Genomic DNA, 27,537 nt, shown 5'->3' on the forward strand with positions numbered 1-27,537 from the left:
ATCACAATCATGAATGGTCTCTTGTGAACATCAATTTCGTTACATTCTGTACAATGCTGGTAGTACAGTGGTGTATGCGCACTGCTTTTTAGAATTTCTTATTTTCTATTTCATATTGGTGCTCAGGATTATAGCCTGGGCATGCACTGGATATTAGAATAGATACAGAACTGGGATTAGAACATTGATCGATGGTCTTTCCTGGTAACAAACAGCCACAGTATATAAAACCGTATCATCCACTTGCCGCCTCTAACTACAGCAAGATATGGTAACTATGTAAAACTTTAGAAATACCTAACAAGTGATACTACCTGTTATTATTCCTATGCTCACTTTTTGCAATTAATGGTTCTGCCAAATCAGCTCGAGAATTGTGTTGGTTCATCTCTTATGTGGAAAGAGTTGGATTTTTTAAAGAGCAAGTGCATAAACCGTTAGACATCTAAATAAAATTTGGGAGGTTTATGGATACACCATTTTGTGTACAACTAAATGCACACCGCGTTGTGTGGGATCCACTTTGAGCCCCACACAAATAATCGGAGCCGCTCAATTTGTTTTAAATTTTTTTTTAAGCATCCCTATTAAATCAACACAATCAGATATCAGTAAGGGCATAATCAATTCTTCGCTCAATTTACTGGTATATAATAAATGTGTAGACCTTATTCAGTTTCTTCAAGGCGTATAATTTGGGTTTGCCAAAAACATAGAAATTTAGCCCATCGATGGAAGTTAAGCCGGGGAAGCAACTCAACAGAAACAGTAGTTCGGTAGGAAATTTACTACAGAATTTGCACATCTGTTTAAGAACATGCAAAAGTTCCAGTTTCGTAAACAAAATGCGTGCATAGTTTTCCTTTTTCCTTTTGTAAAACTTGCCAAGGGAAAAGGTTACATAAGCAAACATACCAACTATGGCCGCCACAGGAAGAATGTCTAGTTCAGAAATTGATTAGAGAACTGAAAGCAAGTTTCTATCTACTCAAGAACGAACCGTCCATGTTACAAACACCGGAAGCCAAGCAAGTTTATGTTGGATCTCCTCCTCATTTCTTCCTAACAACTAAAATACTTTTCAAGCTAAAATTAATCAAAGTACAATATCCAACTGAGGTTTTACAGAAGTATTATCCCTCCATTTAGATATCCCAGAACTGAATACCCTTTGTAAAACATTCATATGTTCTGCTATGAGAGACTCTTTCAGGTCCTCCAGTTGAGTATGTTCCTTCTCCATTATCAGCTCCAGCTCATCAAAATGCTTGATTTTACGTTGTAACTTCTTCATCTATTCAGTTATCCATTCATGGAACAGGGGAAAAAAATCAAGGCCCATACTTTCGAAGTAGATTTTCATTAAAAATTCGAAACAACAAGAAGAAGAAAAAAGATGACAGTCCACACAACCAATGCAAAAGTATTATCACCTGTGTTTCAATAATGGTTGCAACTAAACACTCTATTTCCCTGTCTTCTTGATCTGCCAATAGCTTGGCACGAGCAGCAGCAGCACCAAGAGCTGTTGCTGTTGCAGCTCTCATTTGAAAAGTCAGAGGTATAGCATTCTTTACAGTGGATGTTCCCTGAGAATCTGTAAGAGAAATTCATGTACAGAAATCGTAAGTAACTTGCACAATGTCAAAGCACTCGCAAATCACAATAGAAAGTAGAGTAATGGCAATTGACTATCGGGGAAGAAGTGATAACTAGGAGCGCAAAAACAAGCATATCTAGTTGTGCAAGTAATTTACAAAAGTATTGTGACAGCGCATACAGGAAAAAAACAAACCTGATTCAGTGGGGTTTCCCTCCATCTCTGGACCATCAACCTGAAGGACTCTGAAGCAGTAGAGAAACCAGTTAACCAAGACTGAACAACTCACTCCAAAGCATCACACGGAAACTACTTGAACACAAACAGAAGGGGGAAAAAACACCTCTCTTTCTTGTTATTCTGGGGAGAAGATCCCAATTCCTCAATTTCATTATCATCATCGTCAAATATCTCTCTTGTACATTGATACTCATCACAGAGTGCCGTAACAGCAGCCTCAGCAGCAGAAGCTGTGATATGTGGGTCAACCGTCGAAGATAAGAGAGCTACCTAATGCGAAAAGGAATGTTAGTATTCTGTTAGGACAAGTGTGATACACCCCTATATGATGCAACAAATTACTAAATTTCTTCAAATTTATCCTGTGCCTTGGTATATGTGCAGAAACAAAGATTAATAAAAGAACTACAGTATATACGTAAGAGAGAATTGTTTCCTCTGAGTAAGGCTAGGTATAAAAGACAATAAGGATCTCAAGAAAAATTCTCCCCTTTCACTCAATACGATACACAACTTGCAGAGTCGCAAACCCACATCCATCAACCACAAGAAACTTAACTACAACTTGATTTAACATTGACATGTTTGATGTTCAGATCTATGAAGTTTTTAACTACGAAGTTTTGATTAGGATTCTTCAGCATCCTCTGTAGTCTGTACATCCAGAGATTCAAATAAAATACAAGTTTGAAGAAAAATAAACATGACAATCTCATGTTCTTCTCATAGAACATCCTGCAAGGTTTTGAAGAACAAACAGAATGGAAAAACACTTTACCTGTTGTATCAGTGAATTGCCTGTATCAGAAGGTGGTGTAGTGCGTTTTCTCTTTAATGGAGGAACTTGGTTCTCAGCATCTCCATTCTGGTTGCTCTCATTTTTAACATCCTCGCATTGATCCTCTCTTTTGACATTCTCTTCAGAATGAGACTCGGATGAAGCTACTTGTCCTTGTTTGACAACGCTCAAGTTACCATCATTCTCCCACAACCTACCATTTCTGTGGGCAGATCCCAACATAAGGTCCCCAAAAGGCAGTTGTATCAGCTTCGAAATACAATCTGCTTTAGTCTTAGTTTTAACATTTTCAGCGACGAGATCCCAGTCATCTCCGTGCTTCAAGACAGATTCTAAGAGAAGTAGAGTTTCAGCTTCAGTCCAAGCAGCTTCATGATTTCCACTGTTTTGAATGCAGTCAATGAATTTGAAATCACCCGCAGACTTGTTCTCCCCGTAATTTCCATTCTTGAAGCACTTGACACAAATGATGAAGCTTCCTTCCTGGTGAAACAAAGTGCATACATAAAGAATGTTTTCCGAGACTGAAAATATAACTGAAAGAATACTTCAGACTGGGCAAACACTCCCATCCAATCCAAAATATCGAATACGAAAGGGGAGTGCATTTGTATGTGTCAGAAAAATACACGATAAAAAAAATACGTTCCACTGCTTGAAGCTGCAAACCACATATTTGGAAGACTAATTCATAAGAAATTCACTGCATTGGAAACAAGCAAGCAGCCCCTGTTGGGGGTATCCCGAATCCTTTGCCAACTTATCAAGAAAATCTTTAAAATTCCCGGGAACACATATGGAAAGATCTTAGGAATCATGAAAGACTGTCAACATTAGAAACATGATTATATACTTGAACTAGTTTTGCCATAGCAAGCTGTCAAACAACTAGGGAAGACCATTGGAGGAAGTAAAGAGCTTTTCTCTGTTTTCCTGGTGATGAGTCAATGAGCAGGGAAAGCAATAACAGAGATGTTCTTTCTTCCTCTTTCGTTGTCTTGTAAAGAAAATAGAAAACACAATAGCAGTGAGAAGAAACATAAGCTGTCCATATCAGCATGGTTAAACAACTTCCTTACATCCCCTGTCACGAATTTGACAAGCAGATAAAAAGATGCAACATGAAATTGAGGTGCCAACCCAAAGCTCTCTTCAACTGTCGGAAACATCATAAATGAAAATCCTTCCCAATATCAAAAATAAAAAAGAAACCAAAAAATTAAATAAAACACGAGGAGGTTACTTTTCCAGCAAGCGTTTATCCCATATCTAAGTTTGTAGCAAAACTTTGAACTTTGCTACCAACCATTCCAAGATCTATAATCCTTTAAAAACTAAAAGAAGGAAAATGTAGCTTCCAGCGTAATAGTTACCGGCCTGCATTTTTGTACGATGAATAGCACAGAAAAGATGACGTCCAAATCATAAATTTCCCCCTTTACTTCATTTGTCTGAAGTAATACTCATACTGGCAAGTTTTAGAGAGTTTGTAACCACAGAAACCTAGCAAAACCATGAAGAGTTGACCATTCACCAGTATTTCTGGAATATCTATAATTGAGGACCTTTATCCTAAATACTAATAAATCCATGAGACCACTGTTTATAATTTCCTCTCAATTTTCTCGAACAACATACGGCAAGTCGACAACACATAAATGTGGTTTTTAAGGTGTGATTCTTCCCTTTATCAAGATTGTACTCCTACAGTCCTACCAGTAGGCAATATCCACCGAACAGTATCCGATACAATCGCCTAAATCCTTTGTATAACTTAGTAGATCAAGTAAAACCACCGAAATGGGTATACAACACACGGATATCTGTCTATTCTAATATATAAAGGGAGAACATATGTTTGGTTTGTACTCCATCTTGGGGCTGGCTCGCACTTTTAATTCTAAAATTACCCAAATTAATCTCAAATGCACGTTGACAGTTTGGGGACAGATGTGTCAATTAGCAATCTGGTAACCAAACACCAACATTCATAACCACCCATTTACCCGCTAATTTCCCTGCTTCAATTGAAGCACTTACTCATCTGAAAACCCAACAATAAAAGAATTTAAGTTGCTGTCTTCCATTTGAACAAGAAAGGTTGTCCTTTCTAACCTCTCTTTCCATCTTCTCTTCCCATCTCCTCTCCCCGTCTTTTAATTACAAAATTCCAAGGTAGGATTTTAATCATGCTTCAATTGCATTTTTTAACTTTTATCATCTGCTACATGGTAAGTTTTCGTACGTTGTTTATCATATGTCGCTATGTCAGTACAAAATTGAATCTGTAGTAGTAGTATTTCAAAGTCAAACACCTACTTTATGGTCCTTTTTTCATAGTTACTTACACGCATCGTGGGTGCCCCAAACACTAGTAACCATCCAATCAAAGTACCGGAACATTGTATTCCAACAACTAACAACATTACAGTTTCAATTTAAAACAGAATCAAATATCATTCAACAGAAAGGGGAAAGCAAATACCTTTGCGCATTCATAATGTCCATTCTCACACCTTTCTTTGCAACCCCTACAAAATCCCCCATTCTCCTCACTAAAAACATCTCTATAAGAAGCCAATGGAGGCAACACTTTAAACCCATTACCCACTACTTCCCCACCACCCTTATCACCACCCACTCCCCCAGGCCCCGGCACCGGCACACCAACCGGCTTCAACGAATTCGGACCCGCCACGACCCGGACCCCGCTCGGAGCCCCTTCCTCAACCCTAACCTTCAACCTCCCCAAATCACCCTCGGCCGCCGCTGCGGCGGCGGCGGACGGTGCACCGAAATTGATCAAACCCCATTTGTCCAGAAACAAGAACACCTTTCTCAGCAAACAGACGTCGCCGACGAGCGACTTACGCACCTCGGTGAAGCTGAGCCTCCTGGAAGGATCTTCTCTGTACTTGGAGATGATGAAGTCCCTGTAGTCCCTGTAGATTTTGGGGGTTCGCGTGATTGAGGCCCCGTCGAAGAATTCGCGGAGGTGGAGCCTCTCTGTGTCGTGGATATCGTTCCAGGAGAACCAACCTGTGGATACAGAGAGAGAGAAAGAGAATTAGGGTTAGGGTTAGAGAGAAAGGAGGAGGGAGAGAGAGGGATACTTACTGGAGTTAGAAGGGATGGTGTAGAGATCGACGTCGGCGGGAAGTGGGGGTTTTAAACTGAAGGGGTCTTGTTGTGGAGGATGTGAGGAGGACTCCATTTTTCGGACAAGGAGTCGAGTCAGGGGTTATGTTTCTGTGTCGCTCTAGTAATGGTACGAGAGAACGAGACAGGGAAGGGAGCTCCATGTGCACTCCCACAATTCCATTATGTACACTCCCCTTTTTTTTCTTCTTTTTTTTTCCTTTTTTTTTTAAAAGAAATCTCAAGGGTGATTTTGGTAATTTACCCCGTTGTCTGAGAAATTACTTCCTTGTCGCAATACAACTTCGGGTTGGTGCTGTGCAGTCAAGTGCACAGCACCGTGCTATGCACTTCCGAGTCATCAAATCGTGCATTCAACTAACGGCTCGGATCTCATCTCGGCAACTAATGATTGAGAGTCGTTCATTGTCGAGATGAGATCTGAGCCGTCGGATGAACGATCTGATGGTTGAGAGATGCGCAGCATGGTGTTGCACACAATACCATCCCCCAATTCGTCGCGATGTACCCATTACGAAATTCGACATAATTTTTTTTGACATCGTGAAATCCTAAACATACGATCAATTTGTTTTTTATGTAGCTTGTGAATGTCCTATTTTGTAACATGTGAAAAGGGACTATTTTCACGCCTCTGCAAAAAACTTTCACAAGCTACAAAAAGGATAGCGCGATCCATTATAATTAGGTTTTGATGATGTCAAGCAAATTTCATTAAATTTTCGTGCGGCTACAACATAGCTAGGTAGTAATTTGTTATGCGACCAGGAATCATTTGCAATTTCTCAATTATAAAGGCGTAATCTATAACTTGTATAAACTTTAGTGGTGTTTTTTGTAGTTTATCCTACTACTATTGTAGAAACTTTAGTGGTGATTTTTGTAGTTTATCCTCCTTTTTTGTAGTTTATCCTTCTTTGGTGGTGATTTTTGTAGTTTATCCTACTCCCAATGCTAGTCCTAACCTGGAACTGTCAAGGTCTTGGGCGTGCCTTGACAAGCCAGGCTTTAGGTGATATAGTTCGTAAAAATTGCCCTTCCATCGTCTTCTTGATGGAGACAAAAAATAATAAGGTCAAGCTCGAGACCATCCGCCATAGTTTAAGGTTTGATAGCAGTAGTTATGTAGAACCTGAGGGTCTATCTGGGGGTTTGGCTCTCTGGTGGAATAAAGAGTTGGAGCTAGATGTGGAGCTAGCTAATAAGAACTTCATGCATGTGATGGTCACAAACAACTCAATCCCGTCTTGTTGGGCAGCTACTTTCGTCTATGGATGTCCGACGAGGTCTGGGAGATCTCTGGTGTGGGAAAATCTCATGAATATCGCTCGGTTTGAAAGGCTCCCTTGGTTGTGTATGGGTGACTTCAATCAAGTTTTGCGAGTGGAAGACAAATTGGGAGGTATGGTGCCGAGTCAGAATTCTCTTGCATCCTTCCATGAGATGATAAATGAATATGGGCTGGTTGATTTGGAGTTTAAAGGTCCGAAATTTACTTGGAGAAATAATAGAAGCGCAGAGAATTTCATTATGGAACGGATTGACATGGCCTTTGCTTCGTTTTCTCCGATATTATGAAATAACGCCCCAAGCGTAGGACCTAATACGTCTGTTGAAGCATAATAATCCGGAAGACCGGAATCGTACCCTAGGGAATAATTATATGGCTTTGTCGGATTTGTAGGTGCAAGTAAGCTCGGGCTTTCGGCCTTTAGACAGCCAACTTTGTTTTACTTTAAACGGTGTAAATAAAAGGCTAAATTAAAAACTAATTAACTAGAGAAAAGATAGGCTAAGTCCAGGAATTATTAACACTCAAGACTCGAGCTAAATCACACTCTTCACCCAATTACACAATTTAAGATACTTGATTAAAGTTCTCAAATCGGAAGATAAAATGATTTGAGAACCAAGCTAGCTTTAGAATTCATTTGGCAAATACCTCGAGCGACAGAGCTTTAAGCATAGGCGATGCTCCCACCTACACATGATCAAAGAGGTTAACATCTCGGTGATTTGACAAACAAACCCAAACCCCACATCAATTTTCAAATCAAAGATTAAAGCTTTATTGGGTGCAAAATGCAATTTTCGCCCGAGCCATGAGAAGCTAATCATCCCATGACCCAACCCTCGCTACTACTCACACATATCTAGAGAGATAAGAGCAAACAAAAATTTATTAAGCATAATTGAAAAGCAACACTAGAAGAAAATTGGCTTAAACGATAGATCAGAAGATTCACTACAATTTTAATAAAGAAGACAATATCAAAAACCAATTAATGAAGACAGAAAATAAAGATTCAAGCTAGAAATTGAAGAACATTCAAAAGCAAAAACAAATCTAGATCTAGATCTACAATGACATAATCAAAAATCTATCTCTCCTACTACCCTTCGTACGCTCCTCACATATTCTTCAGGAGATGCTCCAAAATTACCCTCGTAAGCCCTCGGTATCGATCGCGAAGCCCTCAACTTGCTGAGATAGGACCTCGGTACCGATAGGATAGAATACATGGTATCAATACCGAATCAAATAGGGAGTCGCCACTGAGCCAATCGGTACCGATGGAAACTATTTCTTGGTAACGATACCAAACCAATTAGGGGCTATTTTTGAAGAGCTCGGTACCGATTGAAACTATTGAATGGTACCGATACCGATTGATTTCAGCCCAACCCTTAGTCTCTTGCTCTGCTTTGCCAGTTTGTGAGCCGTCGGGTCTTGAGAAGTCTTGGATACGCTTTAAGCCTTAATACCTTACTATTTGGTAAATTCCTACAAAACAAAACTGGAAAACCTTGCAAGTAAAAGCAGCTAAAACAACTTAATTAATGGCAGAGACAATTAAAAATAGCCAACTAGCGCACCATTAATGCCATTGTCGGGTGCTTATCAGCCTTCGCGAATGCTACATGGCATGAGATTCATGACCAAGCAATGGTTTTTGTGGAAGCAAATATAGGATCAGATCATAATCCTCTGATCTTGAATACCTGTGTTCCTCTTAATAAGGTAGGTAAGCCTTTCAGGTTTGAATCCTTTTGGGTGACTGAAGAGGAATGTAAAGGGGTCATTTCTGGGGCCTGGAATCAAGGGTATGAGGAAGAGTTGATGTCGTTGGTGTGTAAGAAACTTAAGAGATGCAAAGAGGGACTTAAGGAGTGGAATCGAAAGAAATTTGGGGTTTTGAGACTAAGGATTGCTGCTATAAAAGATAAGCTGATCGAAGTCCAGAAACAGCTTGAGAGTGGTTTCAATCCTGATACAGTGGCAATGGAAAAACATCTTATAAATCAGTTGGAAGACCTATGGCAGAAAGATGCCATGTATTGGCACCAAAGGTCTAGAATCAAGTGGCTGCAGATGGGGGATAAAAATTCTCGTTTTTTTCCATCTCTCTACCATCCAGCGGAGACAATGGAACCAAATTATGAGGTTGAAAGACAAAGAGGGAACATGGAGGAATGAGCCAAAAGAAATATCTGGTATTATTAGGGGTCACTTTAAGGAGTTATATAAGGGCCCCCCAACGAGGAATTTTGACGATATCATCAGTTTGATTGACAATGTTATCTCTCCGGAATGCAATGCGAGCCTGGTGAAACAAATTTCTTGAGAAGAAATCAAGATTGCAGCTTTTCAAATGGGGGCATTGAAGGCACCGGGGTCAGATGGATTTCCAGGGTTATTCTATCAAACCTACTGGGATATAGTGGGTGATGATGTGATTCAAGCAGTCCAGAATTTCTTCCAGGAGGGCAGGATGCTTAAGGAGGTGAACCAAACCAACGTGACACTAATCCCTAAAGTTTCTAATCCTGAAGGTATGAATCATCTCCGTCCTATTAGTTTGTGCCGTTTCATCTACAAAATTATCTCCAAAGTGTTGACTAATAGACTGCAGCCCTTTATGAATGGTATTATTACGGAGCAACAATCTGCTTTCATTCCAGGACGTCAAGTTCAGGATAATATTATTGTTGCTCACGAGGTGTTTCACTTCCTTAAGCACAAAAAAGTAGGTTCAAAAGCTTCAATGGCAGTAAAGTTGGATCTGAATAAAGCGTATGACAGAGTATGTTGGGATTTTTTGTTCTGTGTCATGGAAAAGATGGGATTTGATGGAAAATGGATATCCTGGGCTAAACAATGTGTATGCACTGTTAAATATTCCATAGTTGTTAATGGAGGCCAAGTATGTGAAGTTATGCCATAAAAGGGTTTACGTCAGGGAGACCCCCTCTCCCCCTGCTTGTTTTTAATGGTGGCTAACGTGTTCTCAGTTTTGATGAATAAGGCAGTGATGAATAAGTCTATTGGTGGTGTCAAAATGAAAAGAAGGTGTCCCATTGTGTCCCATCTCCTCTTCGCAGATGATTCTCTAGTTTTCCTAGAAGCTACTCCTCAGTCCTGCGTGAATTTCATGGAGCTCATCTCAGCTTTCAGCGATGCATCTGGTTTATCACTCAATGCCCAGAAATCTAGCGTATTTTTCTCTTCGAACACAAAGAATGATCTGAAAAACAATCTAAAGTCTATTCTGGGGATGGAGGAAATGGAGGGGGATGCTAAGTACTTAGGTCTGCCTATTGGCTGGGGGAAGTCTAAAAAGGCATCTTTGGTATATCTAAGGGATAGAATCATGAAGAAAGCTCAAGGTTGGGGGAATGCACAGTTGAATCATGCTGGGAAAGAGGTGCTTATAAAGTCTGTTGCACAGCCTATTCCGATGTACACTTTCATGTGCTTTAAAGTTCCAAAGTTTATATGCACTTGTTTGGATTCGACCCTCAGTAATTTCTGGTGGGGAAAAAGTAGTAGGGGACGAAAGATGCAGTGGGGGGCATGGAATAAATTGACGTTACAGAAAAGTATGGGAGGCTTGGGCTTTAAAGATTTTGAATCCTTTAATGTTGCATTACTGGCTAAGCAATTTTGGAGACTGAATACGAATCAGAATTCTCTTTGGACTAGGGTGCTAAAGGGGCTTTACTTTCCTAGTAAATCATGTTTGGAGGCAGAGAGGGGATCCACCCCTTCATGGGTATGGTGCAGTTTACTAGAAGGAAGAGAACTGATCAAGGAGGGGTCTCAATGGAATGTGATGAATGGAGAATCAATTCAATTCTGGGATGATCAGTGGGTCCCTGGGATTGTCGGGCAAAGGTTTCTATGCTGGATAATCGTCTTAAAGAATCGTTAAAGGTGGCTGATTTTATTGATCCGTTAACAAAGGAATGGAATAGAGTGAAGCTACAGGAGTGCATCCCTGAGGCAGAAGTACAAGCTGTTTGTAAAATCCCATTAAGTTACTCAAATTCCCCAGACCGTTTCATTTGGTGCCATACAAAATCAGGAGAGTACACTGTCAAGTCGGGCTATGCTCAAAGAAGAATGAATCTGATGAAAGTTAACCCAACTCTCCCATCATGTTCGTTCACCCCTTCAGCCCGAATGTGGAACAAATTATGGTCGATTCCAACTGCCCCTAAAGTGCGTATGTTTATGTGGAAAGTGGTCAGGAATTGGGTGGCCTGTAAAGAAAATCTTTTCCGAAGAAGGTGCAGTCCCAATCCAATATGCCAAATCTGTGACAGTGCAGGTGAATCAATTGAACACCTCCTTTTTCATTGCCCGTGGAGTAAAGCAGTCTGGTTTGGGAGTGGGAAAGCCTATTGGATCTTGTATAAGGAGATTCGAGTAGTGGATAAATGGATGGAAGATATTCTCTGTGGGTGCCTAGCAAAAGAAACAAGTAAAGAGGTTGTGGGGGAACTTTTCCAAATTTGTTGGGCCATTTGGAAGGCGAGGAATAATTTCGTATTCAATAGTCGGAAGCCAGTTCCACAAGAAGTCATTGAACAAGCGAGAAAAGCTAATATAGATTATTTACAAGGGGTATGTCAACAGAGAGAAAGGGGTCTTTCTAGGCCAAACCGATTGGAGAGGTGGTCACCACCTCCTCCATCGGATATAAAGTTCAATAGTGACGGAGCTTTCAAATCCTCCCGCAGCTTAGCTGTCTTTGGCATTATTGCTAGAGATAGTGGTGGATCGGCTCAAATGTGGCGATGTGGGAGAACTACAGTCTCATCAGCTCTATCCATTGAAGCTTGGGCCTTAAGGATTGCTTGTAAGATGGCAATGGAAGAGAACTATCAGAAGGCGATCTTTGAATCTGACTGCAAAATTCTTATTTCTTGCTTGACTGATGGTAAATCACAATGCCCTTGGGAGATTGAAGCTGTGGTGAAGGATATCAAAGAATGGGCCAAGGCGAGACAATGGACGCTTGCGTGGTGTCGTAGGGACCAAAACAAAGTTGCGCACTGGATAGCTTCTAAATGTTTTGATCGGAAAATTTTTATTTCAGTCGGGTTGTATTCCGCCCAATCTCATTTCCATCCTTTGTAAAGACTTGACTTGAGTTTTTATGAATACACTTGACATTTCAAAAAAAAAAAAAAAAGTAGTAAGAGAATATAAGTATCAAAATTATGTCAAACTAGAAACAAGTCAACCATCACCATAAGCCCAATCGAACTACTAGCTCCATTAAGTGGAGAAGTAATCCCACAATTGCAAGAGGAATAACACTGACATGCAGATGAAAAGATTCGAATTTCAGACTCTATAGTGAGATGTAATAATCCTAACCAAATTGACCCCAATTTGTATACATGCCCTCCTTTGAATTGTTGTCAGAAGGAGGTAATTAAGTAATAGTAATGCTCAAATTAATTATGAATCCACCTTCATTTACGGCCTATTTTTGAGGGTGAAAAAATAAAAGGGAGATAAAAGCATTAGGGGATAAGATAATACGTGTCCACTCTCGTTTGGTGTTTGATTTGCCCCGTCTGCATTCGGACTGCTTATTTGGGAGGTCTTATCGAACCCCATTGCACCCCATGATAAGCTTATCTAGGTGGGTTTAATTACAATCTCTCCAACTTTATTTTTTTTGTTTGTTTAGTCAAAATCATGCAAATGATTGTGTCATTTGTCTGATTGCTTCTGGGTTTGTGTTTTCCTATTCTTCGTTAGTGTCGTAACAACCCCAAAAATCCTCCAATGTGTCATCCCCCATGAATGTCAAATGTGTATTGAGGATCCATGCTTCCTTATTGTGGATGAAAGAGGCAACAAAAATGGAGAAGTTCCTCCCTGAGGATTATTAGACATCTACCATGGACGCGACCTGCCCATTGCCTAATATGGATGAATTTCTTAGAACAAATGGGGAAGTTTGTGATTTACAAAGACAAGGAAAGTGGCTATTAGATAAGAAGCCAGGACGAGATAAGATGCACAGGATAAGTTGTGCAGGATGGACAAAATTTTATTTATGTCTAAGCACCTATCTATCTTTCTTGCTCCGTGCCCGATTTGCTTGTTCCGAGTACTTGGTAAACCAATTCTAGAAGATACCATCAACCCTAGAAGTCCCATCTCAATTTCTTTAACAAGAACCATAATAGGTGGCTTATTAACCCTAAGTAGTTCACACAGGCTTCGTTTAGTTGTCGAAAATGTTGTGTGAAAATTTGGTTTGCAGAAAAAGAGAAGTGGGATGAAGTAAAAGAAAAGAAATTTTATTTTTCCGTGTGTTTTCTTGACATATATATCAGGGAAACAATAATTCCTTCATTTTGGCAAGATATAGAAAGTTTTTTCTCAATGAAAAATTGAAGCTGTGAATCCCATAGTTCTGAATACCGTTTCGGATAGGGTACCGGTTTTCCCACTGGTACGGTACGTACCGGTACCGGGTACCGTTTCGAATTTACCGCAACTACAATATATATAATAATTATATATAATTATAATTCAAAAAAATATCTCATACCATACAATTCATCATAAAATACCTCTAGTCCCACATTGCTTAATTACAAAACTCATTTCCACTTTAAATGACTTTGCACACTAGTAAACTTGTGAATGAGGACCTAATGAGAGGTCTCGCGCGCTCGGAAAAATGTGCCATGGCCGAAGGCAATTTGTAAAAATTGATTCGGAAACCAATTAACCGGGTGCGCGTCACGAGTTATTCCGCGCACAGGGGGGTGCAAATCCGGGATCTGGTCTCGCGCGCTCGGAAAAATGTGCCGTGGCCGAAGGCAATTTGTAAAATTGATTCGGAAACCAATTAACCGGGTGCGCGTCACGAGTTATTTGCGCACAGGGGGGTGCAAATCCGGGATCTGAGCCTCGCGCACGTACTATGGTAGCCCACATTTTGCTAAAATTATTTTTTTGGAGAGATAACCCAGGAAAAAAAATCCTCCTGAAACGTTTTTTTTTTTTTGGGACCAGATTAACGTAAAAAAAAAAAAAAAAAACGTTGCAAAATTTCGGCCAGAATTTCCGGTATCCCGATACCGGTCGGTATTTCCCGAAAAGTCCGGTACCGACCGGTAAGGACCGGTATTGGGACCGGAACGGAATTGGGGGTTAGGGTACCGGTTCTTCGCCAAAACGGTACGTACCGGCCGGTACGGAACGGTATCAATAACTATGGTGAATCCTATTTTTTTGATAACTGAACACACAAAAAACTATAGAAAAAATTAATTTTTTCATCATATCTCATATTTTCAGTGCAACTGAACCGGCCCAAAGACCTATTTTGGATTAATACGGCCACAACACCACAAAAGAATACTACTCTTTTCGCTAATTCGTTGCTAGTGTCCAAGGCAATTGTAACGGCATGGTCTAGGGCCAATCCAGGCAGGCAGAAGAAGGCAGTTTATTTCTTGCCACGAGTGAGCCTAAACAACAATTCAACCCAAATTTCCGCGAACGCAATTTAGGTTACCGAGGAGGAGATCCAGACCAGAGCACCAAATCCCGCTAATAATTTCCGCACGAAATTTTGAACCCCCACCCGCCGAATCTCCCCATCCCGCCCTTTGACCCTATTTCCCCCCCAAATTCTCACTCCAGATCTCTCGCCCCAAACCCCCCCACTCATCGATCCCTAGGGTTTTACTCGCCCTTCTCTCTCGCTCCACGCATACGTACACGCACCTGTATCTACACTCCCCGTTCTTGAAGCTCCGTTCCCGATGGCGTCCGAAACCCTAGACGAGAAGAAACAAGAGGACGTGGTCGAAGCGAAAGACGAAGAAGTGAAGGAGGAGGAGAGGAAAGAGGAGGAAGAGAGGGAAGCGGGAGGGGACGCGGAAGCGGCGGGGAAGGAGGAGGAGGAAGGCGAGGAGAAAGACGGAGGGAGTAAAGGGGAAGCGGAGGAGGAGAGCAAGAAGGGGAAGAGAAGCCGGAAGGGGAGCGCCGCGGCGAGGAAGAGAGGTTCGAAGGAGGAGAAGAAGAAGAGGGGCGAGCCGGCCAGCGAGAGGCCGACGAGGGAGAGGAAGACGGTGGAACGGTACTCGGAGCCGTCGCCCGGGAGGAGTGTGATCAAGGGATTCACGATTGCAAAGGTATCGGCGGCGAAATAGTGTTTATTTGCTAATGATTCGATCTTTTTTGCGTGTCATTGTGATTTTCTGTTTCTGGTTTTGTTTTTGTGCAGGGTCGAGGCACGCAACTCAAGGATATTCCGAATGGTATGTTTGTTCATTACAATGAGAACATTACTAGTATTGGGTTGGAAAATATGTTTAGTACAAGTGCTAAGCATGGACTTAGGGTGCCTATCTGCTACATTATTGGACTACAGACTAATGACAATAGCCAAGTTTCCGCTTAATGTTATTTTAGTTGAGGTTTGTAAAGAGAATGACTTGCCTAGAAATCCATTAAAGCATGAGCTTTAATCCATTTAGTTTATTGGAAACGCTCCCTTAATGAAGAATTCAAGATGCAATGGATCATAGACATGTAGTATAGAATCCATTTGTCATATAGGAGTATTAGGTTTGCTGTTTCTTGATTTTCTGTTATATGAGTGGTTAAATCTAGATATGAGGTGTTGTTTCGTTTCATCAATCTGCTCAAGTTCAATCTAATGTCATTTTGCTAAGGAGCTATTGTTTCTGTTTACAAGCAGAAGATTCATGGTTCCATAAATTGCATAGAAATCCATGGGTGATTGGAAGTTTACAATACAAAATTCGTTTTGACAATCATGTTGTGCACTAAGTCTGCAATTGCATTGTATGAACGGTCTGGCCTGTCCTATCGTCTCAGTGTCTGGCCCCTTCTTAGAGAACATTGAGAAGTTGCCCTAGTGTTGATAGTGTAACATTGTGTGCCTCTATATTTTGGTATAATGAGCTTCGATGTCTATTTTGCAACAAGCATTCCCAACTGTACTAATATGCTGTCTTCTGATAAATGTACCGGAAATACAGCTATTTGCGTCATCAATGTGACAGGGCATAACTACCCATGTTCTTCACATGTGCGTTGATGTTTTTTTCAATTATAGTTTGATAATTTAGCTTTTGTTTCTTTGATATTACTTATGTATTGGTCAAGTAATGATGGTTTTTGCCCCGAACTTCAAAGATGCAACCGAATCTAATGAATTCGTGCATCAAATTGTAGCCCCCTCATTTTTGAAAATTTATTGGTCCTAAAAAATTGATTGAATACGGTATCGTTTAATTTTACAACTCACCATTGTTATTGACATATGGCGACATATGTGGTGCTAAATGGACCTGGGAATGTTGGGATCTGTTCTTCCTAATTTTTTAATCTGGTATTTTGTTGGTATTATTTATGTTTCCCATCAGTTTGTTTAGCTTTTTGTTTTAATTTTTGGGATTAATCATTTATCTCGAATAGAGGAATAAGAAAAATATAAAAATGTGGACCGGAGTTGGAAAACGTTCATATGAGACAACACTAAAGACAAAAATGACATTTTCTTTTTTTTTTTGGTCGTAATTTTTTACTTTTTAGACTCCTTTCGTCTAGACGAATGGCCAATCCAATAGGTTTAATGTGAATCTAACAACAATTAATAAAGGATGAAATTAATACCGAAACAGGGCATTATTTTACTTGACGTCCTTGCTTTTTCTTAGTTGAATAAGTTGTATTTTCTTGTTGTATACTTGTTATACCTGTTGTTTATTGTGACTTGGAAAATATTCCAAACCGTGCTATCTGTGGTTCTAGTTTTGATGAAGTAGATGATGTTATATAGGACATAAAGTAGGCATGATTATTCTACCAGTTTGTTCGAGACTTGAGTTGCCTCTTCCATCCATATCCAATGGGTGACACACAAGGTCCAGGTCCTAGTTTTGGTGCAGTATGTTGCTTGGGACTTCTGTCAAAAAGTTCAGTTGGAGTATGCATTTTGTAAGCATAATATAAAAATAATTGTTCATCAACAAAGGTACTTCAACTCGATATGTTCCACGAGTTACATTTGACCAAGGAACCGTTGAGGCAATTATTTTGTATGTTTGTTTTTATTCTTTGATGTCCTTGCTGAAGGAGTTCTTTAAAGCTTTGTTATTCACAAGAGTTATGTGGACGGAGGTGTAATTTGACCTTAATTTTAGTTTTTCCCCAAGTATAGTTTGTATATGATTTTATTTGCTTTTTGTTCAACTTTGTTTTAACTCTACTTTTATCTTAAACTGTCTGATATTGTAATCTTTCTTTAGTTGCTTTCAAACTGTCGAAGAGAAAACCTGATGACAACCTGCAGATACTTCACACTATTCTTTATGGAAAGAAATCGAAGGTGACCTTTTTTCTTGGTGCTTTTCATACTTCCAGTCTTCTGCTTTCACTTGGTTGGTTTGAGTCATTTGACAATGTTCTCTCTTCACAGTTCCTACAAATTGTGTCCGTCTTTTGTTTCGCATGTTGTCTTGAAAATTGAATTTGGCCTTGGCTATCTTGAAAGATATTGAATTTGTGTAATTTTTTTCCTGGCAGGCACACAGTCTGAAGAAGAATATAGGGCAGTTTTCTGGTTATGTGTGGGTTGAAAATGAGGTATTTTATCCAACCCTTTTGATGTTATTTTGTTTGGTAATTAATCTGATTTTTATTCATCACCTGTTGTCTTTTCAAATTTTTTTGACCCCATGCTTTCTTCTCTCAACAGCAATAAAAATTGGATACCGTCTTTGTTATGTAATGATGTCTACAATGTCAATATTAGTCCCAAACCGTTTGTTTATCTTTTCTCCATACGTTCACTAGGAAAAACAGAGGGCTAAAATTAAGGAGAAGCTTGACAAATGTGTTAAGGAGAAATTGGTGGATTTCTGTTATGTCTTTGATATTCAAGTTCATAATAAGGCTGCTGTGAGGAAGGTACGTGTTCGTGACTGATCAGTTCCTTTTCTTTACACAGGATATTTAACGGGTCACTTATTTTATCTCTGAATTGTACTTTCAGGAAGAACTTTCAGCGAAGCTGTTGGAATTTTTGGAATCTCCACATCCTACGACGGATACTTTGCTTTCTGACAAGGAACAGGTTGAAACGATTTATTTTGTTTTTTGCAATTTGATAGCGTAGTTTACTGGAGGGGACAATTCCACTATGCTCTTGCGTAACTTGTCCATATAGTTGCACAGGCGAGGGTTATTACTTAAGTTGTTTACATTTCGATTCCAGAAAGTCAGAAAGCGAAAGGGGAAGGCTACCGCAAGTTCTGGAGAGGCATCTGAAGAAGTTCCAGCAAAGGTTAGTTTTGTTCAGTGTCGTAACCCAAAATTGTCTTAACTGGTCGTAGGAATGCAGATAAATGATTCCTTTTAGCTATTACAATTGCATTTGCATCACGTTTTGTATGACACTGCCAAGGACAAGGTAAAATGACATACTGCTATTGTTTTGAGAATCCCAGTTTCCTTTCAGTGATTCAAGGGTCTATGTTTTTCTTGACATTCTGAGACTTGTTTAGATTCATTTCTAGTCGGGAGATGCTCGAATGGTGAGTTGGTTGTTCGGTTGTTCCCTTCTTAACATGACTGAACAGTGTCCATTAGTAATAACCAAATCAAGGTTTCAATCATAGGGCCCATCAGTTTATGAGATGTCACAACTATCTTGCTTTTATTTCCTGTTCGTGTAAGGTCCAGATGTCAATTAAGCACTGACTAGTTTGTGGAACATATCATGTTATTAGATGAACATTTGACTGGTTACATGGGATCACTTTGTAATACTGAAGCACCGACACATTTTATGCATTGACACGGCGATTTCAGTACACAATTTCATGCATTTGTTGGGGTTTTCACTTGTTCAAAAATCTAGCATGTTGAATTATTAAATATCTTTTCAGGCTTTAAGGCTCTTGTCCGTCTTTACCTTTTGTTGTCTTCTATCACAGTGTTGTGCCTCATATTTGTCGATGGCGATATTACCTTGTTTGCCAAGTTGATTAGTCCTTTTTAGATACTCTACGTCTTTGACTGATGTATATTCTCCTGTGGTCTTTGGTTTGTTTAAGCCATTTTGGATCTTTGACAGAGTCTTCCTTTGACCATGACTATTTCTTGTAAATTGGCTTCCAAGTGTTGGCTGAGGTGTGTATAGAGTTCTATCCTAGCACCAGTCTCGGCCTGACGTTAATTTTGGTTTACAGTTTGCTGATAACAGGGTGGAAATAGGTTCTTCATTAGGTTGACACTCAGTGGATTGCTATGAACAAACACAGCTATGATCCTCCTATCAGCAAAAGGAAAACAACATTGCTATTTATCCAAAAAACTAACTGAAACTCTTGTGACCAAGTCCTCTTGATTCTTTTCATACGAATCTCATTTTCATAGTTTTTGTTGAAGCATCCAACTCCAAACCAATGGCAAGGAGTGGAGAGGCTGCCCAGGCTCATATATTAGTTTTGGAGGAGATACTTAACCGATGTGGGACAAACTCCAACACTCCCTCGCACCCCTGACTCGCACGTGGAGAGGGAAACAAACGATCCATAACACTTGGATCACAACAAATAACAATGCACTTATGTCATTAACAAGGGGGGACAAATTCTCTGAAACCCTAGCTTTGTTACCATGTTAAAGCATCCAACTCCAAACCAATTGGCAAGGAGTGGAGAGGCCTCCCAGGCTCATAAACTAGTTTTGGAGGATACTTAACCTATATAGGACAAACTCCAACAGTTTTAATGGACTATGGAATAAGCATCACAACCGACTACTGTTCACACAATCTATGGTGGTTGTAAAACTGCTTCTTAGGAATTCTCCTGGTAGCTTTTGTTCTCGAAGGAAAGATTCCCTGTTCCATCTAGCTCACATTGATGCTTCATTTTTATGTCATTCTACTCATTCCTTCATGTTCTGCTGCCGCAGCAACCTGATTGTAAGTAGTGCTAATTGTGAACTCTTCTTCCACTTCTTTTATGAATGTTATACTGATTGTTTTCTTCTTGATTCATACGTTCTGCTTTCTCTGGATGGTCCAATGGAGAATAATTTTTATTTTTTTTGGCATATCAAATTATTATTTTTTTTGTATTTCTAAGTATGACATTATTTGCAATGTAAGGACAATACTAATAATCATGTTGCACCTGCTGAAGCTCTGGCCTTCGTTGAGGATTCTATGTTTTGTTTAGAGGCAAAGTCTTCTGTTGAAGACCTTGAATTGTTTCATTGATGTTAAGATTAAAATATGTTGGTTTTTGGTACCACCACAAGGATTAAAAGAAATAGGACATCTGAAACATAATATGGAGGTAAATTGGTGGGTTTGTATGCTAGACAAATGTTGAAATTTTTTTTTTTTGTGTTGTTTTAATCGCGAGATAATGTTGTCTTTCGCTGTATGTGTGGCCTATAAGGCAGAAAGATAATTTCTGCATTCATAAAATGCTCGCTTTTAAGCATCTCAGAGAGCAAAAATACTTGGAGTGGTTCTGGAGCTATCATGTTAACCCCTTACAGTGTGTTCAGAACAAAGTTGGCTGAATTTTTTCTTGGAAGTCTGCCCTAAGTATAGCAGTGTTTTCGTTAGTTGGGATCTCTTCTGATTTTTATGTTGTCCATCTCTACCTTATTGTCTGAGTGTTGGTATGTTTTTGCAGTTGATTTTGTTAAATTGTTATTTTTTAACCTATAGAAGCAGAAGAAAACCACTCAAGCTGGTGAGAAGCGCAAACGGACTTCGAAAACTGAGGAAGATGAAGTTGATGATAAAGTTGAGGCTTCAGACGCAAAAAGTGAATCTCAAGATGAAGATGAGGAGGAGGAGGATGACTCAGTTCTGAAGGAAGAGAGTGATCAGGTGGGGAGCAAGTCTGAAGAAGAAGATGCAGATGCAGATGCAGATGAGCCAATGGAGCAGGCGCCAGTTGAAAAAAAATCCTCCAAAAAGAACATGAAGGATTCTGGTTCCAAAGCTAGTGAGAAATCTAAATCTGTCGCAAAGGTTACCCCTGCAAAATCTGTAAAAACCCCTAAAAAATCACCCAAGAAATCATCGGTCTCAAATTCAAAGAAGGGCGCTAGTAGTGCTGATGGAGCTTCTGGGTCAACACCTAAGACCAAGGTCTCTGCAAGTAAGAAGCAGAAGGTTGAAAAAGACAGTGAGAAGGACCAAAGCGCTGCTGCTAAGGAGAAAGGAACAAACAAGAAACAGTCTAGAAAGTCTACTTCAAATGTATCAGCTAAAGATCAAGGTGCATAGCTTTCTTCGTTCTTTGACGCCACTAATGCCTGAGTTTAGATAATGTCCTTTGCAATAAGTTCTTATACGGGCTTGTGTTTTTGGAGCCCTTCATTGTGGACAGTGTATAGAAGCCCATCGTTTTTCAGCCTCTTGTCTCCCTTATTTGAATTTTTCTTACTAATGCATTTAGATATGTTTTTCCTTGCACAAAATTATGCCATTATTTTGCATATTTCTGGAACAATTGGCCTGAATCCCTATTTGGGTAGGAAAAGGAAAAGCTAGCAAGAAGGTTAAGCCAGAACCCACCAAAGAAGAGATGCATGCTGTAGTGGTCGATATTCTGAAGAAAGTGGACTTCAATACTGTAAGTAGCGCCTTCTTTCTGGCCTTTGACTGTTGAAATGGTTGAACTTCACACTTACGTCACTCTTACACAAATTTTGTGCTTCTCATAATGCAGGCTACTCTATCTGATATTTTGAGGGAACTTGGTAATGCTCACTTATTCGTACAGTAAATTTGATAAATAGTCCTTGTGGTAGTAACTTGTAATTGTTGGAAATTGTTATACCAGGCACCCACTTTGATGTGGATCTCATGCACAGAAAAGCAGAGGTGAAGGCAATTATTACAGATGTCATAAATAACATGTCTGACGACGAAGATGAAGGAGAGGAAGCCGAAAGTGGAGATGATGCTGAGAAAGATGAGGATGGTGACGATGATGCTTAGCATCGGAGCTCATTTGACCCTTGTAGTGCAGATGAGTAATGCAAATTCACTTATTGTGGTAGTTAGTCTGTGTACAAAGGTTTCATCAGCGAATAGAGGCCCTTTTAGTTCTTAACCTAAAAAATGAATGCCTCCAGATAGGTTTGTCTGTACCATAGACATTAACCCTTAGGTTCTTATTTGTTATTTTTCCTCCCCAGAAGTTCTTTTCCATTCTATTACAAGTTCCTTGTAGTTGTACTTAGTTGGCTAATTTTTCTCTCGCAACTCCTTGAAAGTTTTCGGAGCTTGTATTGAGTTGTTTCTTGCTGTAACCTTGTAGATTTCATATGTGCACCGAGTGAAATGAATCGTGACTTTTTTCACCTGAAGTTCTGATGCCGTAAAGTAGGTTGATTTCTACCCTGTGAATGTAGCTGCAATGCTCGTGAACCTGTGTTAGTGGCGTTCTGTGAGGTTTTTAACTCTTCTACTTCATATAAAGCTCCCCCGCCCTTCATTTGAAATTTGGTTGTTTGGAATTTGTAATTTTGTCAAACAGGGGAAAGGACTTTACCATTATGTAAACCCTCAAGTACTTCATGTTTGTTGAGTGAGCTAGCTCAACAAATTGGGGTATCTTGAAATAGTTTTTTCTCACTCCCATGTGCCTCTATCCGGATGATTGTTGAACCTCCTGGGGAAAATAGAAAATGCTTGATGTGGTGGAATTGGGCTCTTTCAGCATGTGGATAGTGGTAACTGATTTTGACCAGGCCATGAAGAAAGATTCTACAGCCAGCTAGCTGGTTTCTATTTGTGGGAAAAAAAAGCTAGCTGGTTCAATTAATGTAACTAACATAGGAGTATTTGTTAAGAGTTGTCAGAAACTAAGCCAATTGGGTAACGGATCAAGTTATTCGTGTTCGGTTCGACTAATAAATATGATATAGCTGAATTAGGTTAGGTCCTTGTGCCTGCCCTCAATGGTGTACCTGTCAAGATTGTTTTTAACTGTGAAAACCTCTACTGCTAGATCATTGTGCTGTTTTTAAAAACTTTTCTGGAGGATCAGATTTTTCATGGTTTTGGCCAAACTTCCAAAAGATTAATTGCATGATTAGTGGCTAATTAAGTGAGATTTAGGTCTATACACCTACCATAGATAAAGATAATGCATGAATCCAAGTACGGACAAACCAAAAGAGTGGTGAAAGCTACTGTGTTTTGTAAAAGTGTAACCAGTTTATATCCGAGAATATGATCATAATCTTAAGAGGGGAGATTAGGGCATCCTCATAAAAAGTCATGGGAATTGGAAAAGTTAGTGTTTTAAAATTGCATAATCAAGTTGATCAAGTAAGCGAAATTTGGATGCCAACCCTACCTAATAACCCCCCACAGTCCTCTCAATCATCACCAGCTGCTCTAAACCCTCTGGGCTGTACCGGCTGGTAGAGTTTTGGTACGGTGGCAAGTAGCCAACCGCCATCTACATGACACAACAGCAGCATCCTCCAAAAAACCTTGTACAAACCAAGACTCCAAGAAAAAACTCTCTCTCTCTCTCTCTCTCTCTCTCTCTCTCTCTCTCAAACTGCTCTGTATATTAAATTAGCTCCAACGAAGTATCAGTGCCTGTCACTTTCATGACAATCTTTTGTTAACCAAAACTGAGTAATTGTCAATCTTTAAATCCAAGCTACTCCTATATAACTTCTTCAATGCCTTTTGCCTGAAAATAGCCTATTTCTGAGCATAACTCCCAAGCCCCACCCAACAGTAATTGAACACTTCTGAATCGCAGGTGTGTTTGATTTGAATTACTATTAATTCTCCAAATATCCTCTGTTTTGGTTTCTGTTTCAGAATCAGTTTTCAAATACTTCTTTTTTTTTTTTCTTGATGAAAACACATTTATTCGACTGATTTCGGTACGCGTTTTACAGAATATTTCATTTGGAAAAAAACCCATTTCATGAAAACACCAAGAAAGTGTTTTCCAATCTTGGAAAACATTTTTTGCTCTGATAGTAAATACAACACGAAAACAAAGAGTGTTGTTGCTATGAAAGACACCTATTAGAATTACTCTCCTACATTTCTGCATGCACCAAACACATACTGATATTGATAGTCATTTTCTCTCCTACATTTCACTTACTCTCCCAATTCACTCAATTTTTTTTTCCCTTTTTTTTTTTACACAGGCTAGGGAACTTAAAGGAGTTAATTCCTTCCAATGGAGAATGGAGGTCATACAAAGTTTGAGCTTACCGTAAAGCAAGGAGTGCCAACTCTAGTTCCTCCGGCAGTGGAGACCAAAAAGGGCCTTTACTTCCTCTCCAACCTTGACCAGAACATAGCGGTGATAGTTCGCACTATTTACTGCTTTAAATCAGAGGAGCAAGGCAATGAGAAAGCGGTGGAAGTGATCAAGGACGCTTTGTCGAAAGTTCTAGTCCACTATTACCCTCTTGCTGGACGGTTGACGATTAGTCCCGAGGGGAAGTTGATAGTGGATTGCACTGCGGAAGGTGCTGTTTTTGTTGAGGCAGAAGCAAATTGTACAATGGAAGAGATAGGGGATAACACAAAGCCTGATCCTGTGACCCTTGGGAAGCTGGTTTATGACATTCCTGGTGCCAAAAATATACTTGAAATACCTCCTCTGGTGGCTCAGGTTTGTCTATTACTTGAATGTTTTGACAGCCAATTCAATATCTATCTGGTTGCTATTTTCAAAAACACTTTTGCAGAAAACTTTTCAATGAACTGTAAGTAAGACACTACCAGTAGCCAGTTTTTTGCAGAAATAGTTTTTGAGAATTCGGAAACATATTTTGATGTTTTCTGGAGAATGGGTTGGTTCCAAAACAAGGCACCCAAAAACATCCCAAAACAAGCTCTGAGTGTATCCGGAAGATGAAAATGGGAAAAAAAAATAAAAAAATTCCAAACAGGATTAGTTTTTTTTTTTTTTGATAGGCTTCCAAACAGGATTAGTCGACGGCATAAAAAAAATGGTTTGATTTTGAGCATGGTTCTAAATTTCTAGTGTTTCCAGGATTAGTCTTGAGTATCTTGACAGCAATTTTCATTGGGAAACTAATAAAAATATGCAAGTTGTGCCTGGATGATCAAATTTAACTGGTCTTTGCAGGGAAGTAAGTAGGAGTGGATACAGATATGGAAAAGAAAACAAAATGGACAAATCGACTATTTTTCTAATTGCCTTAACAACTTAGTACTGACAACGTCGATAGTAATAATTTGGTAAATCTATTTTCCAGGTGACTAAGTTCAAATGTGGAGGCTTTGTTCTTGGGCTATGCATGAACCACTGCATGTTTGATGGGCTTGGTGCCATGGAATTTGTGAACTCGTGGGGCGAAACCGCCAGAGGCCTACCTCTCAAGGTCCCTCCATTTCAAGACAGAACCATTCTCAAAGCCCGAAACCCACCAAAGATCGAATTCCCTCACCAAGAATTCGCTGAGATCGATGACATATCATACACTTCTGATCTCTACAAAGAAGAAATGCTTTACAGAACCTTCTGTTTTGACCCTGACAAGCTCGAACAACTCAAGGCCAAAGCAATGAAAGACGGGGCACTAACTAAGTGCACTTCATTTGAAGCCCTTTCTGGATTTGTATGGAGAGCCAGAAGCAAGGCTTTGAAAATGAAGCCGGATCAACAGACGAAGCTCCTATTTGCTGTCGATGGGCGAGCTAGATTTGACCCCCCAATCCCACAAGGGTATTTTGGCAATGGAATTGTTTTAACCAATTCTGTCTGTGCTGCAGGGGAGTTAGTTGAGAACCCTCTGTCTTTCGCCGTAAAACTAGTCCAAGAGGCGATTCAGTTAGTTACCGACGGTTATATGAGATCAGCTATAGACTATTTTGAGGCAACAAGGGCTAGGCCTTCTCTGGCTGCAACCCTTCTGATCACTACTTGGTCTAGATTATCTTTTCACACTACGGATTTCGGGTGGGGGGAGCCTATCTTATCGGGTCCCGTGGCCTTGCCTGAAAAGGAGGTGATTCTGTTTCTGTCTCATGGGAAAGAGAGGAAAAGTGTCAACGTGCTTCTCGGATTGCCAGCTCCGGCTATGGAAATCTTTGAACAGCTTGTGGAGATCTAGAAGCAGCAAAATTTGGTTCACAAAATTATTGTTACAATCATTGTGTTATTTGTTTCTTTTCAGTCTATTTTATTGAGACCTTAAAAGGGTACTTCATGCCTGAAGATTCCAACAGAGGAGGGGAAAACAGTATGTTTAGAGCAATTCCATTTAATTGTGAGGGTGGATGGCTCTGTCAGGAACATAAGGGTAGAAGAGCTTGAAATCTATGTCTCCTGTTTGTAATTTTCATTGTTTATTTTATTTGGATGTATTTGAAGGTTTTATATTTTGGTTTATGGAATTGATCAATACCTGAACATTACAAGCATTGTTTAGCTTCTGGGTCTTGAATATGTGGAGGGGTTGGTAAGAAAAAAAGAAGCAAAAGATCCAACACAAATCTGAGATCCAAAAACAGCCTCAAAGTCAAGAGGAGTTCTTCCTAATTTGTATCCAATGAATATATGCTTAATACTTGTGATTTACTGATTAGTGAACCCCATGAGAAAACTTCTAGTGTGGTCTTGCTTTCTCGTATGAGTACTGCTAAGGACACAGATGTTCGGACACAAATGCGGACACATATGTGTTCGGACCTAACCGATGGATACATAGATTCCTTACAATGAGTTGGTAGACCACTTACTTTACTTTATAGACCTCTTACTTTACTTTAGCAACTACAATTATTTTACAGATGACGGGCAAGCTTTTTTATTCTTCACAACTGTGACTAGAACTTTATCTTTATTTCACTTCACACTTATTACACACTCATAAATCCAACAGACGTCGTATGACTATGTACACATTTATGTCCGAAGCATTTTCCTTCTCATAAAACCTCACGATGAGTCCACAGCCAGTAACTCTTAGATCAATCTTGTTCCACCCATTGAAGGCTTGTAGAACACAGAAACAAACTGGGATATCCAGTCTGAAATTCTCAAGTTACAGGAGTAGAAGAATACCAGATAAAGCCTGCATTTTTATCCTATTTTACCAGAAATAGTTGCCACATTAATTTTCCCAATCCTTCTAAATTGAGATGATCATTACCCTTGATTTAAAACAAAAAAGATCATCACCCCAGAACTTATTTTTTCGGGCAAATCTGAATCAGTGATTGCTTGACCTCTGGCTTATGCATATATCCATTGGGGAAGCTAAGCATAAACATAAGTTACATAACCCTAAACCTGTCAAAATTGAACAACTGAAACAAAAAATGAAAGATTGTATCTATCTGGTTCCTCTCATTTTGGTCATTCTGAATAAGGACTGCTCCATAAGCCAAGG

General features: G+C 39.7%; 3 protein-coding genes across 7 annotated transcripts; 2 read left to right on the forward strand and 1 right to left on the reverse strand.

The window, feature by feature from the left end:
- Positions 1-932: 932 nt before the first annotated feature.
- On the reverse strand, positions 933-5,946 carry LOC131335200 (SWI/SNF complex subunit SWI3A). Of its 2 annotated transcripts, XM_058370458.1 has the most exons (7): positions 5,757-5,944; positions 5,125-5,678; positions 2,619-3,122; positions 1,944-2,110; positions 1,796-1,845; positions 1,434-1,597; positions 933-1,294 (listed from the first exon to the last, which is right to left on the reverse strand). In XM_058370458.1, the coding sequence occupies exons 1-7, from the start codon at positions 5,851-5,853 to the stop codon at positions 1,097-1,099; spliced, it is 1,734 nt and encodes a 577-aa protein (XP_058226441.1). In that variant the 5' UTR covers positions 5,854-5,944; the 3' UTR covers positions 933-1,096. The 2 variants fall into 2 exon arrangements, with proteins under 2 accessions (XP_058226441.1, XP_058226442.1); XM_058370459.1 differs by lacking the exon at positions 933-1,294 and having other exon boundaries at positions 1,440-1,597; positions 1,944-2,106; positions 5,757-5,946.
- An 8,525-nt stretch (positions 5,947-14,471) lies between these two features.
- On the forward strand, positions 14,472-22,497 carry LOC131335201 (DEK domain-containing chromatin-associated protein 1-like). Its single transcript, XM_058370460.1, has 11 exons — positions 14,472-15,254; positions 15,347-15,380; positions 17,400-17,479; positions 17,677-17,736; positions 17,947-18,060; positions 18,146-18,226; positions 18,368-18,436; positions 20,843-21,401; positions 21,661-21,758; positions 21,855-21,885; positions 21,969-22,497. Exons 1-11 carry the CDS (start codon positions 14,883-14,885, stop codon positions 22,124-22,126), a joined length of 1,656 nt encoding a protein of 551 aa, XP_058226443.1. The 5' UTR covers positions 14,472-14,882; the 3' UTR covers positions 22,127-22,497.
- LOC131335202 (omega-hydroxypalmitate O-feruloyl transferase-like) lies at positions 22,445-26,573 on the forward strand. 4 transcript variants are annotated; one of them, XM_058370462.1, is made up of 3 exons: positions 22,445-22,582; positions 24,316-24,788; positions 25,399-26,573. In XM_058370462.1, exons 2-3 carry the CDS (start codon positions 24,348-24,350, stop codon positions 26,254-26,256), a joined length of 1,299 nt encoding a protein of 432 aa, XP_058226445.1. In that variant the 5' UTR covers positions 22,445-22,582; positions 24,316-24,347; the 3' UTR covers positions 26,257-26,573. The 4 variants fall into 4 exon arrangements, with proteins under 4 accessions (XP_058226445.1, XP_058226447.1, XP_058226444.1 ...); XM_058370464.1 differs by lacking the exon at positions 22,445-22,582 and adding an exon at positions 23,018-23,634; XM_058370461.1 differs by lacking the exon at positions 22,445-22,582 and adding an exon at positions 23,671-23,912.
- Positions 26,574-27,537: the final 964 nt, after the last annotated feature.

The sequence above is a fragment of the Rhododendron vialii genome, chromosome 8a (assembly GCF_030253575.1).
Source record: "Rhododendron vialii isolate Sample 1 chromosome 8a, ASM3025357v1".
Classification (NCBI taxonomy): domain Eukaryota; kingdom Viridiplantae; phylum Streptophyta; class Magnoliopsida; order Ericales; family Ericaceae; genus Rhododendron; species Rhododendron vialii.

Coding starts and splice junctions, on each gene's coding strand:
- LOC131335200 (XM_058370458.1), bottom strand. CDS start 5,853: ATGGAGTCCTCCTCACATCCTCCACAACAAGACCCCTTCAGTTTAAAA. Junction 5,679..5,756: donor CACCATCCCTTCTAACTCCA/GTAAGTATCCCT, acceptor CTGTATCCACAG/GTTGGTTCTCCTGGAACGAT. Junction 1,295..1,433: donor CAACCATTATTGAAACACAG/GTGATAATACTT, acceptor ATAACTGAATAG/ATGAAGAAGTTACAACGTAA.
- LOC131335201 (XM_058370460.1), top strand. CDS start 14,883: ATGGCGTCCGAAACCCTAGACGAGAAGAAACAAGAGGACGTGGTCGAA. Junction 17,737..17,946: donor ATGTGTGGGTTGAAAATGAG/GTATTTTATCCA, acceptor TACGTTCACTAG/GAAAAACAGAGGGCTAAAAT. Junction 18,437..20,842: donor CTGAAGAAGTTCCAGCAAAG/GTTAGTTTTGTT, acceptor TTTAACCTATAG/AAGCAGAAGAAAACCACTCA.
- LOC131335202 (XM_058370462.1), top strand. CDS start 24,348: ATGGAGAATGGAGGTCATACAAAGTTTGAGCTTACCGTAAAGCAAGGA. Junction 24,789..25,398: donor TACCTCCTCTGGTGGCTCAG/GTTTGTCTATTA, acceptor TCTATTTTCCAG/GTGACTAAGTTCAAATGTGG.